Here is a 17,151-nt window from a genome sequence, read left to right as displayed (position 1 = left end):
CTTAAATTTTATAAAAGACAATTAAGAACATCAAAAATAAAGTGATACGTAAATATTTCACAGTGCAATATATTATGTAATTAATAATAATTATATATTTATGAAAAAATAATTACATCAGATTTAATAATAGCAATTGTTTTGAATGTACATAATATGAATAAATGATTACATCATAATAGTAATAATCACAATTGTTTTATTTCCCATTTGTTGCAACCCTAGCATATTTTCATGTAGCAGCAGAAGTACCTACACTGGCGGCGCGGCGGCATCGTGCGACATCAAAGGCATTGCCTTACTAGGTAAGTTTATAATGACTCATTTCTTTTATTATATAATTTACGTTTTACTTTTACAGAATCCGATTCAATGGATTATGAAGACGAGTCACACAACGCCATACGATAGTGATGATGAATGAACATTTCAATAAATGCATGCGTGTTTTTTTTATGTTGTTTTGTAATTGTTAATTGTTTCTTAAATAAAGAAATAAACTAAATATTTAAATGATGATTTGTTATTTGCAACACAACTTTATATTTGAGATTCTTTACAAATGTATATTTAGTTTTGTATCATCAAATTTATAAATTTTATTCCATAGTTTTCAAAATTAAATGTAAATGACCATAAAAACATTAATAAAGTAAATCATTGATGTAAGGTCAGGGAACGTAATACATATATACATCTGACCATGTAGAAGCTAAGTCTTGTTGACTGCTGAAGTCTGTAAAGTTTTGTTGTCTGCTGAAGTCTGTACGCAATGAAAATGTCTGCCGTTTCGAAAATAAGTTTTTAAGACCCTAATAAATAAAATATATGAATGGCAGATCTGGTCAAATACTTTCAAAATTGTATTTTTTTCAGCACTTTCATAAGTGTCTGCCAGAATGTTATCCGCGTGATAATGGTCTGCCATTGTTATTTTCCGATAGTAATAATAATCTATTTTCAAATATCAAAATGGCAGACGTGGTCAAATGGTTTCAAAGTTCGCCAAAAATTTCCACCTGTCTTACCTAAGCGCGCGCCCCGTCCACCACTCTGGGCTTAGTGACTCCTCATCTCATGTATAGTAGGTATAGGGGAATCAACACACAAAAATCCAGGTCTGGTCAAATACATACAGGTAGCTTTGCGCTAGCTCTCTAGCTTCTTATGGAGAGAAAACGTAAACATGTACCACGGGCGAAGCCGGGGCGGACCGCTAGTAAATAATAAAATAATAAATAGTGTATTAGATTTGTTATTGTATCTTGTATACCTACGAATAATTATTCTTACGTCTTGTTGGGAAATGTTCAAATACCTACCTATTGAAATAATTTACTGTTACAAATCATTAGTGTTATTAGTTTTGAGTGAATAGGCATGGATCAGAAATTCAGAATATAATATGCTACTAACTACTCAAATACATACATGTTTACACAACAAACACCACTGACCTCTATAACTATAAGTTATAGAGGTCAGTGACCGTCAGTGACAAACACTATGGATACCTACGCTCGCGAATGCAAATTCGGTGATTTACTAATTATTGATACCTAGTCATTGAATTCGTTTTGAAATAGCCTGTACTTTGTAATTTTTAGTGTTATAGACATTTATAAAATGTGGTGCTCATTTTTTTGTAATAAATCATCCCGAACGCTATTGTATTTTCGTTGTTTTATTTCAAGTGAACACCTATACAATTTTGTCACGAGCCGCCTCTGGCCTCTGGGTGAAATAAACAAGTCAAATGATTTTTGTTCTAATTGTATTTTGGTAGTAGTTTGTTTAGAATTTACATTACCATTGTTTAATTTTTATTTTGTATTTGCAGTAAAATAAAAAGATGAAAAACTTCATTAGGTATATTGTACGACACCTCACTCTGAATCGCGCTAGCGAAATTTTTTCGTTACAGAGCACATATACAACTTTCGGACAATCTTCATTGAGGCCGGCCGGCAAATCGAGTATGTCGAGAAACTTCACTTATTCGATGGAGGTATTCTACCTTCCTTCCTCCACAGTTGTGGGACCCCGACGTGCATTGAACACGCAGCTTTCTGATACTAGTAGCTAAAATCAAAACCACAGATATGTCTGTGATCAAAACCATAATAATATTTTTACCTATTATTTTACTAAAAGTCGAGTGCATCGAAATCGTAAATATGTTTTTCACCTTCCTGGTTTTTTTTCCATAGTAAATAGTGTTTTTGATTTGTTGTTGTATGAATAATTATTCTTACTTGTTGGTTATGAAATGTATTTTGAAATAATTTACTTTTACAAATCATTAGTGATATTAGTTTTGAGTGAAAATGCTTGGATCAGCATAATATCATATTTGCTACTTCAAATACATGTTTTGATAAAAAAAAAACAATAGTGTAATGTAGGTAATAAAATAAAACTGCGTTTTATTGTAGGTAATCAATTTTGACATTATTTATTTCCCAAAATTACAATAAAATAGTTTACGCCAACAAATATAACTTTTATTTTTATAACAATCCTACTTCCTACTAATGCGAAAGTTCATACATGTTTCAAAAGAAAAACTTTTACTTTTACTATTATTTCAATTTATCCGGTTTAATTAAGACTTAATATTGATACATATGATCATTATAAATACAAATAGGAATTAACAATATAACGAATACGTGGCACAACTAAAATTTTACCGATACCACCCGTGGTCATTCTCCTTTGTGGGTCATTTGTAACAGGATGGCGGTTCTACAGCGAAAAAAGAAAAATGATGGTCAGAACGCTGATACCGGATACCTTAAGATACTGTAATATAAAATATTACTAGATTAGATAAAATATTATAGGTAGTATCTTCACCGTGTGTGACGCGCTTTACATTCACGCCATCTAGAGTTAAATCTTTATCATTTTTGTATACGTCTGTGTGTGTAAACGACCCTGTATGCAATGACAGATGTTAAAACGCATAATTTTACCGAATTGGGTGGATTTTAAGGCAATGATATAACATATTTCAATAAAATATAATATTCAGTAACCGCCATGACTATTCCTAGGTTTGATGACTATTCCAATTACGCAAAAACTCAAATAAACTAGAAATGTAGAATTCAGCGCCATCTAGCGGGATATTGGCTGGGAACAGATCGTTGCAATCACCTTAAAGAGGTTTTGGGCTCTGATGGGAAGGGAACACATTATTTTTTGAAGTTACAGAGGTTTTTATGTTACCGAGGTTTAAGTTATCGAGGTTCAACTGTATTATGTATTAGTATTGAATTTAAAAAGGCCAGAAAACTTAACTTTAATATAATTATGACCTATTGTATTGCAATATCTGTATAAGATTGCTAATATGTATATTGTATAAATGTATTGGTATTAGACTACAAGCCCGCATAGGACAAAAATATGGGTCAAATGAACCACCAGGGGACATATCTAGAACGATAGCAGAGCAAAAAATAATAAGATTCATCACTATGCCGTCACTTGTAAGCTGTCCAACTGAGTGCAGATGAGAATTGAAAAGTACAGGTAGACTCGGTAAATTTTGGTCATATATTTTTGTACGGCATTCTTAACCATCGATAGATCCATTAAAAATAATAAGAAACCGCTCAGTGCCGTACAAAAATGGTGGTCCACCAAGTCGGAATTTTTATTTAATTTCCGAGAGTTACCGGGGGTAAATTTGGTCATTTGACCATGTACGGCATCTGTGTCATACTATTGCTATACTGCTTTTAATCCATTATTCCGCAACGCCGTACAAAAATCATGGGGACAAGGGGAAAAAATCGAGAGTTATAATCCCCTCTCTTTCCCCACTCCAGGGGGTCATTTGACACAACACGAAATAAATTTATTTTTAAAGTATTTTATGCATAGATAATATTTTTTCATGTGCCGTACATTTTCGTTGGTTCAAAGGGGAAAAATCTGAAAAAGAAAAAAATCCATATAACGAAATGTTTGCTTTATATTTTTATAATAAAATATAAATATACATTAATATTAAGAAGCTCGAGGTGGTTAATTATCACCTTGGAAAGTCGGAGTCAGGTGGAATGGACTCCGTTAAATTGATGAACTAATAAAAAAGCTATGAACGAAAAGATGTGAATTATATGCAATCAGTCCATGAATACAGGTAAAGTTACAAGCAAATGCTAGTAATATATACATATTCAAAATGTACAAGTAAAGCGCTTTCAAATGATACCAAACACTGCATATTTATCTTAACTTTATTTTTTTACTCTGTTTGTTTTGTCCGCTAGAGGGCGCCACATTAGATTTTGTGAAACCCCATATAGCCTTTAGCTAGCTGGTCGCTGGTTATCCAGTGAACAATTCAGACGCTTCTAATGATATGTCATTTGTCGAATTCTGATAAGTAGTTTAGAAGTTACGAGGGAATAGATGAACATACATACATGACCTGTAAACAACCATAACCCTCCTTTTGCTTTGCCGTAGTTGGGTAAAAATATGTTAATGCCGTACTGTATCAAATGGCCATAAAGCACCCTTAAAATTGTAGCTTTCATCGCTTTCATCAGCCTAAAAGATGTGGTCTGCACAAAAATGTACGGCATCGTTTTTTCCTAATTTATCTATGTTAATACTATTTAAAACAACGGATAAAGTGTAGAAAACTATTAATTTTCATTAATCTACGATGTTTAAACTTTAACAAAATTTCTGGTTTTGCATTTCTCTATAACTTTTTTTAGAACGGTTTCTTTTGAACGGCAATACTATACAACCATTGAATTTTACAATATCATGTTAAAAAAAAAGTTCCCGTACAGGGTCAAATGACCTTACAGCTCCTTATATCAAGAATTCGATGAAATTAAGATGATTATTGGTATACATTTAAAAGAACAATTATTTTTTGACGGCATTGCTTTTAATAGTACTTTTGAGTGCTAGATAATGTTTTGGAACCGAAGCCGTACTTAGTCAAATGACCCCCTGGAGTGGGGAAAGAGAGGGGATTGCAACTCTCGATTTTTTCCCCTTGTCCCCATGATTTTTGTACGGCGTTGCGGAATAATGGATTAAAAGCAGTATAGCAATAGTATGACACAGATGCCGTTCATGGTCAAATGACCAAATTTACCCCCGGTAACTCTCGGAAATTAAATAAAAATTCTGACTTGGTGGACCAACATTTTTGTACGGCACTGAGCGGTTTCTTATTATTTTTAATGGATCTATCGATGGTTAAGAATGCCGTACAAAAATATATGACCAAAATTTACCGAGTCTACCTGTACTTTTCAATTCTCATCTGCACTCAGTTGGACAGCTTACAAGTGACGGCATAGTGATGAATCTTATTATTTTTTGCTCTGCTATCGTTCTAGATATATCCCCTGGTGGTTCATTTGACCCATATTTTTGTCCTATGCGGGCTTGTAGTCTATATGCAATAAATGATTTGAATTTGAATTTCTGTCGGAAACAGCTGATTTTGAGTGAATTTCTATAGCTATAATTATATAGTTACGAGTAAAGAAGATAGACCTTGGAGAAATATAATTACTCACAAAAGTTCAGCTAGATTTATTTATAATTGAATACGATATAATATTGAGTAACTGAATATAGCACATGCAAAGTCGCGGTCAGACACTAGTCAATAAATTATTATCTAAGAAAGTGCTCTAATTAGTCTTTTATGGATATAAGCGTCTAAATACGGGTATTTGCGTGCAATATTGATCCAATTTTAACCGACTTCTCTAAAAGGAGAAGGTTATGTTGTGGAACAAAACAGTGAATTTTGTCATTCTCAACTATGATAACACTGAGCTACCTATCTAGTTTTTTACCAAATAAATCTAATATAATGTATCTAAATCGATAGCCTGTAAAATGCACTTGATTTTATAGTTTATGTAACATGAAATAAAAATACTGAAATAGAAAGGTACAAAGCTCCATCAGTTCATTCTTGGTCCATTGGAGACAAGCTTTTGCAAATACAAATTTCAATACACTATACGTACTCTATGTTAACGAGTTTTTTCTACAAAAAATGCCTCGTATTCTTTCTAAGATACTACACTCACCGGCACGGAATCTTGGCCACTGCAAATTTTTGCGTAAAATAACACTATTTCTTTTCTACTACAAATTGATTTTATTGATTCCATACACAACATATATAAATTATATTATTTTTGCAAAAAATATATATAAATAACTTAATACCAACATTTCTCACAATTACCTGTTCATCATTTGATGGAAGTGCTCCATGGTGATGTTCGGAGACAGCTTCATTTTCATATCTACGAAGGTTTTGGAGTCATTGTACAGACCCGCCATTTGCACCGTGTCCAGCAGGGGCCCATGGCAATATATCATACTGGAAACATGAAAATATATTCATTAGAAATTATTTTGTAAGTAATAAAAAATATAACCATTATAAATATTAAAATTGAAGTCAAGGTCATTAAAATGTAAATAGGTCAGATATGAATTCGGAAAACATAACCCTCTATCTGCTGCAGTCGTTAAAAACATACAATAATAATAAAATGAAATGAAAATTGATGATAACGATTGTTTATTGTTGTTTTTATCAAAATGGAAATATACTTTCATTAATTTACGTATAAACAATAATTACATCGCAAATTGAAAAATTAAAAAGTAAATTACTTAAGCCCGTTAATTACATACTAAAATTACTTTTTTATTATTAGATAATTTATTTTATCTCATTATTATTGTAATTCTAGAAAACTTATCCTATTTTATTTCATTTAGGTACATTACAAGCAATAAGGTGATAATTAATACTGAAACTTAAGTGTGAAATGAATTGTTAATTAACTACTAGAGCAGCCTTTCCCAACGGATTAAACCAGTTTTTAAACCGTATTAAACCGGTTTTTAAACCAGATTAAACCAGTTTTTCTGAACTTGTTTAAACAATACGAGATAGTGTGATAGGGTTTACTACACGTTTACTATAAATTATTATAGATAATTTGCACTGTTTTTCATTTAAAGTTTATTATTCGTTTTAAAGTTATAAAACTAAAAAGCCCGCTCCGTCTTCACGGGTGTAAAATAGATAACCGGGCGGCCGGTCGGTACCCACCGCAAACGCTACGTCCCGCAATTTTTAAATCTGTAATATCTTCGAAAATATTCACTTAAATCATACGGTGTAAAGGGCCATATAGATCTATATTAAATGAACAATGTTTTCAAGGTATTTAATTGGTTAAGGATTAATGCTGTATTGGTTAAAATCGCTTTGAAAATTAGCCATTATTTGTCGTAAAAAGTAAATGACAAAAAAAGTTATTGTGGGTTATCCATAAGAGATAGACGTATACCATCGCGGACTTTTCTGTGGACCTTTTCAATGTGTATAATACTTAGTACATTATTTTGATAAAACTCGTAGGGTTCAGCCTGCGTTTGCAATGTAAGCGGAAAAAATGTATTTTTTTACGACATCACATTAGAAACCTTAAAAATAACAGTACTTCTCCACTATTTAATGGATGTTATTATACATATAAACCTTCCTCTTGAATCACTCTATCTATTAAAAAAAACCGCATCAAAATCCGTTGCGTAGTTTCAAAGATTTAAGCGTACAAAGGGACATAGGGACATAGGGACAGGGAAAGCGACTTTGTTTTATACTATGTAGTGATAGTGACTACCTAACTACCTATATGTTAGATTTTTTCAAGTATGGTAAGACTTGAAAAAAAAATTCTGTGTAAGTTAGCCCATTTATTGAGGAAGGTTATGAGTTATGACATAATTATTAGGCTATGTTAACGTCATGCTAAGTCAAATAACAGCGGTGAAATGCGAGTAAAACCGCGGGGCACAGCTAGTAGATTTTTTTTTTCAATTTTTTGACCAAGGTCACTTACACGACTCACTTCCTTTCTACTGAACTGGTTATTTATAAAAGAATATAGCATAAAGATGATAATTTTATCAACCTACAAATCCTACTAATATTATAAAAGTATGTGAGGATGGATGGATGGATGTTTGTTATACTCTGTCACGCAAATATACTACTCAACCGATTGCAATGAAATTTGGTATTTAGGTACTACGGACTATAGGCTACTTTATACTTTTTTTTATCCCGGAAATCCCAAAGGAACGGGAACTATGCGGGTCTTTGAAAACGTTGGCGAAGCCGCGGGCGGAAATCTAGTACCTCCTACCTATAACATAAAGATGATAATTTTATCAACCTACAAATAATAATATAGATAACTAATATTTGATTTTGCTTTTGTGTACTTCCGAAGAATTAAAGAAACGAGTTGTTAAAATATATCAGGCGGCTTTTTAAATAAAATTTTCCATTGTATATTTTGCGATGTTTACAGGGCAAATCAGTAGTTTTTTGGCGTCGAAATAACCCTGCAACCGGTTTACCAGCTTCCTGATACATTTTTTATTATTTATCTGTCAGTTAAATTGGTAAATAATGTATGTAGGATATCAGGGATATTATCAGCGTGAAACTAGCTCTAAATAAAGTAATACTTGAAGTTAGATACATCTTATTACCTATTTTCTATATTATCATAGCCAGGTATAAGGCGAGAGAAGTCGTGGGCTCTAGCTAGTATCAATAAAAGTACCATAACGCACAAAATGTACAACAAAGCCTTTGACGAATCAAAAACTCAATATGAATTTTTTATCCCGCAAAGAGAGAAATAATTAACTTAAAAATACCTAAAATTAGACGGCCTTTGCACATTTACAGACGATTGAAAATCACCAGAGAATAAATATAACATACCTACTTTAAACATCGGTGATCGGTAAAAACTTTCTAATAGAAATAGAAATAAAAATACATTTATTCCCAAACAAAATGATACAGACAAGATACATTAAATTAAAGACAGTACTTATAACTTTAAAAAAAATAAAATATTTAATAATCTAATATATTTAATTGTCCATTTAACTAATTAAACCTACCAGAACAAGCTGCGGGTTAAACATTGAACCCAAATATTATTACTTATTTTGAGATAACAGCAATTAACTTTTAACCCTTCGCGGTCAATAAATAAAAATGTCAAAGGGCATATAAATATTCCGATATGAGATTGCCTTACAATGTGATTAATTAATGATTGAATTTTAATGAAGTCTATTAAAGTTGTAAAAAATATTTTGGTCAATAAAATTCAAATTTTTTTTGACAGTTTTGTAAATGGTACGTAATTTTAAGTAATAGTTAGTAATAATTTACAAAAATTAAATTATAAATTATTTTTTTATATTTAAAAGTATCGCCCCGGAATGGCGGAAGACGCGGGTTCGAATCCCGCATCGTGCTAGATTACAATCGAAATTGATTAATGCTTAAATTCAGGAGATTTCTTCTAAAATATATTTTAAAACATTTAATAAATAATCCGATTGTATATTCTTAAATCAACACAGAGGGCAATTAGGAAATGAAAAAGTAGACGGAAATTAAAAAATATATATTTTACAATACCTAACGTTACATCCAGGTCCAACCCGTAAATCATTTGTAATTAAGGTAGAATTAAAAACGGACGAAGCCGCGGAAAACAGCTTGTTATTAATAAAACGTCACAGGTAATAAATATTTATGTTAAATAAAACAAAATACTCATTACATAATAAAGTCATTCTTGACCTGAGGTTAGGTAAAACAAACACACGTGACATTTCTTTATAAGTATAGAGAGATATATCACTGAAAGACTAATAGTTTGCTGCGACTTTGCTTGCCTTGTGTGAATATTTCTGTTTACCTGACTGCGCCAAAAGGAGCGATATATTTTAGTTTAAGTATGCTATTTAGTTATTTACTTATATTCTTTGGCAGTGTGGTTTTATTAAAACGGAATTCGTATATAAATGGTAGAATAATGAAATGCCAGATTTTTGGCGCCAAATCATGTCAACATGGTTTTCCTTTAAAACTTTACAAGGGGAATTTCCAAATTTTTCGGGATATTGTTCATTCCAATAAATACTTGTTTACTACAGATAGGTAAATACGTATATACTATATATATAAAAGTGGATAACAGCATAGTAACTCAATTAAAATTCTCTTTCACAGTAGCTGGTTTTACAAGGCCGCCATCATTTAAGTTTTTCTCAATGCAGTTACTATCAAAGATAATATAAAACTATGCATTCATTTTAATTATCTACTAGCTGTGCTCCGCGGTTTTACCCGCAGTGCTCCGCTCCTTTTGATCTTAGCGAGATGATATATGTATATAGCCTATAGCCTTCCTCGATAAATGGGCTATCTAACACCGAAAAAAATTTCAAATCAGACCAGTAGTTCACGAGATTAGCGCGTTCAAACAAACAAACTCTTCAGCTTAATAATATTAGTATATAGATTAATCTTCCTACGATTTAACGTAACGTTTATTTTTCTGTAAATTTTAAATAACAAATAGTCATTTAATTAATGAATTTGAATATAAATTACAAACTTGATAACCTTTAATATATTCACAACTAGTTTGGTAACTATCATTTATTGTAGGTACATAAAATTATCGCGAATTTTATACAAAAGTATAAATAAATTTCGAATTTGAAACAAAAAATATATTTTATAGTCGAAAGGCAACTTATTAATTGATTCCTGAAAAATAGGGAAAACAGGTTATTTAAAGTCAGATAAAATGGCAAAGAGACTTCTTTTTCTTGCATGCTTCTACTTCTTATTTGAGGACAGGGAACCAAAATTATTCATACCTATTCGAATTATCTAATAGCAATTGAGATTTGAGATCGAAGTATAGCCGTATAGATGTAAGCGTAGTTTCACCCGCGGAAAAACCCGTACAAAATTATTTATTTAGCTCAAGTTTTATTCTTCTATGTAAGCTACATAACTGTCAAGTGACATCAAAATTCGTACAGGTGTTTTCGCGTGGAAGACTAACAAACATACATCGATACATTCTTCTAAAATATCGCGCATATATTATTAGTAGGAAGTAGAATTGAATGATTGCTAATAAAACGGGTTGAATCAAATTAGTGCAAAACATGTTCAACTCTTTAGCGAATAATAAAAAGTCAAGGATTCGTTGGAATAATGTATCACGCTAGATAGTGGTGCTATAGCAACACACGGTAGTTTTAAGAGCTAGCGCGCAAGAGTAACTTTTGTCTCCGCAACTATTTTGTCTCTCCCATCAACTCTATAGTGAAGTCCCGTGTCCCCGTAGTGGGGTAGGGGGCAGATGCATTATTCATACATCTGTTTCACTGATCGATTTTTCTTTAGGGACAAGTAGGTGATCAGCCTTCTGTGTCCTGCCAGACCGAGACATTTTTTTTTTTCGTCTCCACCGGGAATCGAACCCAGGACCCCTCGGTTCTACGCTCACGCGTCAACCACTGTACCGAGGAGGCGGGCCAATTATTCCACTGTTATACAGGTTAAGAGCTAGCGCGCAAGAGCAACTTTTGTATCTGCAACTATTTTGTCTCTCCCATCAACTCTATGGGCTAGTAATAAAGTGCGCGCACGTAGCGACGCAACTCTCTGTCTCTCCCATAAACTCTATTGGCTAATAAAAAAGTCTCCCGGGAGTTGCGTCCGCGTCGCTACGTGCGCGCACTTTATTACTAGCCCATAGAGTTGATGGGAGAGACAAAATAGTTGCAGATACAAAAGTTGCTCTTGCGCGCTAGCTCTTAACCTGTATAACAGTGGAATAATTTGATCACAAAATTTTCCGTGTTTTTTAGCATTTTTTTACTAGTTTTCGAAAAGAAGGTGGATGTATGTACGTACCTACACAAAATAGAGAGGTTGGTATATTTTTAGTGACACTCGACGATAGGTGACGATAGCGTAAATTTAAGTTACATACGTCCGCGTCGTTATAGATTAGCTCCTACTACTAATTCACGAAAAAGATAATTTTGTCAAATTATGTCTTATCTTTCTCAACGATTACTTTTTTTTATTGGTACCTTGAAGGTACCTATAGGTGGTAAACATTTAAAATTATTAGAAAAAATATTAGTCGTCGACGTCTTAGCGTCACGGCGCTACTACCTTCGCGGGTTCAATTCCCGCCTCATGCTCTATATTGCCTTAAGTTTTAAATATGTCTTATTAAATACAAAATATAAGACTTACCTATCACAAGTAGGAGGTAGTTTACTCCGGTCAGCGCGCACAGCCGCCACCAGAAGCAGAAAACTTAACCACTTCATTGTTATTCCACTTATATCACTTATTCCACTTATTTCACTTATTTCTACTCAATGGCACCGCTTACTATACTAATATCACTCGTGAGGAACGAATATACTTATTTATATTTTATAATATAATATAATATCACTGATTGTCAACAGTTTGTGTACAACTTTATGTGTTGAGGTAAGTGCGAAGAATTTTCAAGGGCTTCGTTCTGAGCGGTTGCACTGTCATTCTGCTTGCTTGTATGGTGATTAACTAATGAAAGGGCACCTAGAGTGCCCTGTGCCTGGAACAATACAAGAACGACATGTTAGATTATAAACATATTAGCCGCCCGTCCCGATTCCGCCTGAGTTGACCCCGGATAAGAAAACTAAAAGAATTGAATTTATAAAATCGTTTAAGTAGATCCAGTGATTTCCCAACAATATCACATAGCTACTTACAAATTCATAAACATAACCTTAATTATTATTATTAGGACTAGCAAGATGTAGGATGGGATAAATGCCTAGGGATTTGGGAACCATGATTTTAAAATGGAACGTCTACCTTTTTTTCTAAATAGTCTCGATCATGAAAATAATGTTGTTTGTAAGCTAGATAAAAACAAAAAAATAAAAAAATGTGTGCGTGTACTAGAGTACACACGTAAGAAGTGAAACTTCTTTATGTCCTTATTTTTCAAAAAAATAATTTACTATATACAATATTAAAGAAATACGTTAGTCACACGCTCGTCGCTACCTACTTAAATATTTACACCGGCCTCTGCTGCAACCCGCTCGCTCGGCTCGTGCGGTAGTTCAAAAGTTGACCTAAGATGCTCGTCGCTTCGCTCCTCGCTACCTATTTACATATTTACACCGGCTGCTGCTGCAACTCGCTCGCTTCGCTCGCTCGGCTCGTGCGGTAGTTCAAAAGTTAACCTAAGATGCTCGTCGCTTCGCTCCTCGCTACCTATTTGAATATTTACGCCGGCCACTGCCGCGACTCGCTCGCTTCGCTCCTCGCTACCTATTTGAATATTTACGCCGGCCACTGCCGCGACTCGCTCGCTTCGCTCGCTCGGCTCGTGCGGTAGTTCAAAAGTTAACCTAAGATGCTCGTCGCTTCGCTCCTCGCTACCTATTTAAATATTTACATGCAACTCGCTCGCTTCGCTCGCTCGGCTCGTGCGGTAGTTCAAAAGTTAAACTAAGATGCTCGTCGCTTCGCTCCTCGCTACCTATTTGAATATTTACGCCGGCCACTGCCGTTTTCAGCTTATAAAGGATTTCGACTTAGGCGGATTTTGATTGGACAGAGAGTTTGAGGTTTATTCTTATAAATTTTGAATTCATAAAATTATAATAGAACACCTGACACCAATCAAGCAAACACGTGTTTACGTGAGTCATAGATTTATTATCGTATACTCCTAAAATGTTTTCGAAACAGTAGTGTACTTACTTACATTGTCGGCACGTTCTTAAAGTCGGTAACTTATTTTTGTTCGAACAATAGAGGTAATAAATTCCTAATGATCAAGTTGTAAAGGTTGTAAAATAAAAAATATTCTATATTAAAACGTATATATAATATGTGCGTCATTAATTTCTGACTGTTTCGAAATTTGGTGCAAAATAAAATAGTGTGTAAATAAAATTTGTAAAAAATCAATAAAATAAAACAATTGAGTAAAGATCTATAGGCATATTATGTATGTATTTATACAAGATATGTATATTATATATTTATACAGGGAACTTCTCAACGTGTTATCTATGAAATTATACTTTTACTCAATTGTTTAATTTTATTTACACACTGTTTTATTTTGCACCAAATCTCGAAACACTCAGAAATTAATGACGCACATAGTACATAATATATACATATTAAGACAGAGGTTAAGCTTAAATAACTTGAAAAATAAATAACATGATCACGCCCACGTGTTGGTGTTTTAAAAAATTCAATCAAAAACTGAGGTTAACTTTAAATACAATTTTAGAAAAATAAATACCACAATCAACATTCAAGTATTAGAAAAAATTGATACCATAATTCCACCCTCGTGTTAGTGTATTGAAAAATACAATCAAAAAGTGAGGTTAATCATAAATAACTTAGAAAAATAAATACCATTATTACACCTAAGTATTAGAAAAATAGATATAATTACTTATTTACTTTTTTTAGAAATTCACTGGAATTAGAATTAAAACAATCCCTTTGATTTTGCTGATCACTTTAATATAACATGTATATAGACACGAGTAACTACGGCGTAACGCAAAAATGTCACGAGTACGGCGTAACGCAAAAATGTAACGCGCGCGGCGTAACGCAAAAAATGTCTCACAAAATTTTTGTCCACCCCCGATAAAGAAGTTTCACTTCAAAAAGCAAGATATAAAGCAGAAATACAGTAATAGTTTTACAGTTCACCGTAATAATTATGATAACGTTGGCTTATCTGCTAAAATATAAAACTTTATGCAAGCAAACCATTCCTTACATAGTTGTAACTATATCAACATGCGGGCTGTAGTTTCTTGATAGTATTTAATCTTTGCAAATAATATCACCCTTATAACAATTATATTAATTAACAACATACTTTGAAAAATAGTTTAGAAAACCAAGATGCTCATGGGAATTAAAATATGTACACAATAACTCCAAAGAAAAAAATGTGTGCGTGTACTAGTGTACACACGTAAGAAGTGAAACTTCTTTATGACCTTATTTTTCAAAAAATAATTTACTATATGCAACTTTACAGAAATACGTCGAATCACGCATGGTAGGGATAAGAAAAAGATGGCGCGTAACGGAAAAATGTCACGCGTAACGAAAAAAGTTACACTAAATTTTTTCCCGACCCCGATAAAGAAGTTTCACTTCAATAAAAGCTGTAATGTAAAGTTAATATATTTTTCTATTTAAACACGATTATGCCATTATTTTTCTTTACCTACTTTACATTTTTTTAGTTTACAATTTAGACCTTAAAATAAGAGAAGCAAGGTAACTTTTCCTAAAACATTCATCTTATTTTTTATGTTCTATTTTTTCAATTTCAAGAAAACAACGTTCTATTGTATATTCCTAATTAGCATAAAATACGAACAGCACTGCACTAATTATACTTCCAACGTGGATAGATACGTCATAGTCAGTTGGTACCTACTTGGTACCTAGTATATAATCTAAACATATATAATAAAATCGTAGGAAAGTCGAAACTGTACATAGAATATTTATTTAAAAGAATACTTGGGGCGTGATCTACATTTACTACTAAAGCCAAAAATATGGTTTTTACAATTTTTGTCTGTTTGTATGTATGAATGTCCGGGATAAACTCAAAAAGTACTACATGGATTTACTTCAAATTTGGTACAGAGATAGCTAGAGATCTGAGGAAGGACAAAATATAGGTTTTATCCCAGAATTCCCACGGGAACGAGAACTGTACGAGTTTTTCTTTGACCACGCGGGCGAAGCCGCTGACGGATGCTAGTATTATATATTTTATACTTGCACGAAGTAAGTACATGACTATTGAATTAGCATAGTGACTAGGGTTAAGTTTAGGTCTTAGTTTTTGTCCTTGATGTATTATTAAAATGTTTGAGTTATGATATTTTTAACGAAAAAAATCACTTGTCGGGATTCGAACCCGCGTCTTTTAGCCAAACCGGTGCCACGCTCAGCCTCTCGGCCATCTGAGAAACTTCCTCTTGAATCACTCTTATCTATTAAAAAAACCGCATCAAAATCCGTTGCGTAAAAAAGATTTAAGCATACATAGGGACATAGGGACAGAGAAAGCGACTTTGTTTTATACTATGTAGTGATGTAGCAATATTTATTTATTTATTTATATCGTCAATATATCAATATTAATTCAATATTAAAATAAAAATCTAAAATAGACTCGTGTGCACTATTTAAAATATTCATCAGCAATTTATTTATGACGCAATTATTATAATCATTAAATAATACATTACTTATATATTTTACTTTGTAAGTATTTTGGCGTCAACACAATTTTAGTAAACACGTGAGAACAGTCAACAAAACGTCACTAACATCGATATAAATTATTAAATAAATTACGTAACACCCGTTTTATTGAAGTGAAACTTCTTTATCCGGGTTGGAAAAAAATTTAGTGTAACATTTTTTCGTTACGCGTGACATTTTTCCGTTACGCGCCATCTTTTTCTTATCCCTACCACGCGTGATTCGACGTATTTCTGTAAAGTTGCATATAGTAAATTATTTTTTGAAAAATAAGGTCATAAAGAAGTTTCACTTCTTACGTGTGTACACTAGTACACGCACACATTTTTTTTGTATTATAGATAATCTCTTTATAATCTTAATCTATATATAAAATTATTGTTTCACAATATTAGTCACCATAATCCTCCAAAGCGGCTGAATCGATTCTCATGAAATTGTGTGTGGGTACATCTGAGAATCCGCTAACATCTATTTTTCATACCCCTTACCTACTCCTTAGTGATAACTGATAAGACTAAGGCAGAACCTCGTCTCCCGGGACAGCTAGTTATCATATAAATTACGTAACACCCGTTTTAGAATTATAATTTAATCACTACATAGTATAAAACAAAGTCGCTTTTTCTGTCCCTATGTCGCTATGTATGCTTAAATCTTTGAAACTACGCAACGAATTTTGATGCGGTTTTTTGTAATAGATAGAGTGATTCAATAGGAAGGTTTTAGTATATAATTTATTAGGTTTTAGACAAAGCGGGCGAAGCCGCGGGCGGAAAGCTAGTTGCATTATAATTCTATTAATAAATCGTATTGACTGGCCGGTTGGCTTGGTTGGTAGTGGCCCTGCCTTCCAAGCCAGAGGTCGTGGG

General features: G+C 32.9%; 1 protein-coding gene across 5 annotated transcripts in view; it reads right to left on the bottom strand.

The window, feature by feature from the left end:
* Positions 1-17,151, bottom strand: part of LOC149897995 (trehalase-like) — a 73,318-nt gene that overhangs the window by 28,979 nt on the left and 27,188 nt on the right. For all 5 annotated transcript variants that reach the window (XM_090115885.1, XM_090115884.1, XM_090115886.1 and 2 more), the window contains exons 2-3: positions 12,194-12,545; positions 6,251-6,388 (exon numbers count right to left, since the gene is read on the bottom strand). In XM_090115885.1, the coding sequence (XP_089972011.1) occupies positions 6,251-6,388; positions 12,194-12,270 (215 nt within the window). In that variant the 5' untranslated portion in view covers positions 12,271-12,545. The remainder of the gene's footprint in view (positions 1-6,250; positions 6,389-12,193; positions 12,546-17,151) is intronic.

The sequence above is a fragment of the Colias eurytheme genome, chromosome 24 (genome assembly GCF_061535395.1).
Source record: "Colias eurytheme isolate Ceu_HAF_F1 chromosome 24, ilColEury1 Martin Lab GWU primary, whole genome shotgun sequence".
Taxonomy (NCBI): Eukaryota; Metazoa; Arthropoda; class Insecta; order Lepidoptera; family Pieridae; genus Colias; species Colias eurytheme.
The sequence above is the reverse complement of the archived record's forward strand: the minus strand, read 5'-3'. Positions and strand labels throughout refer to the sequence as shown.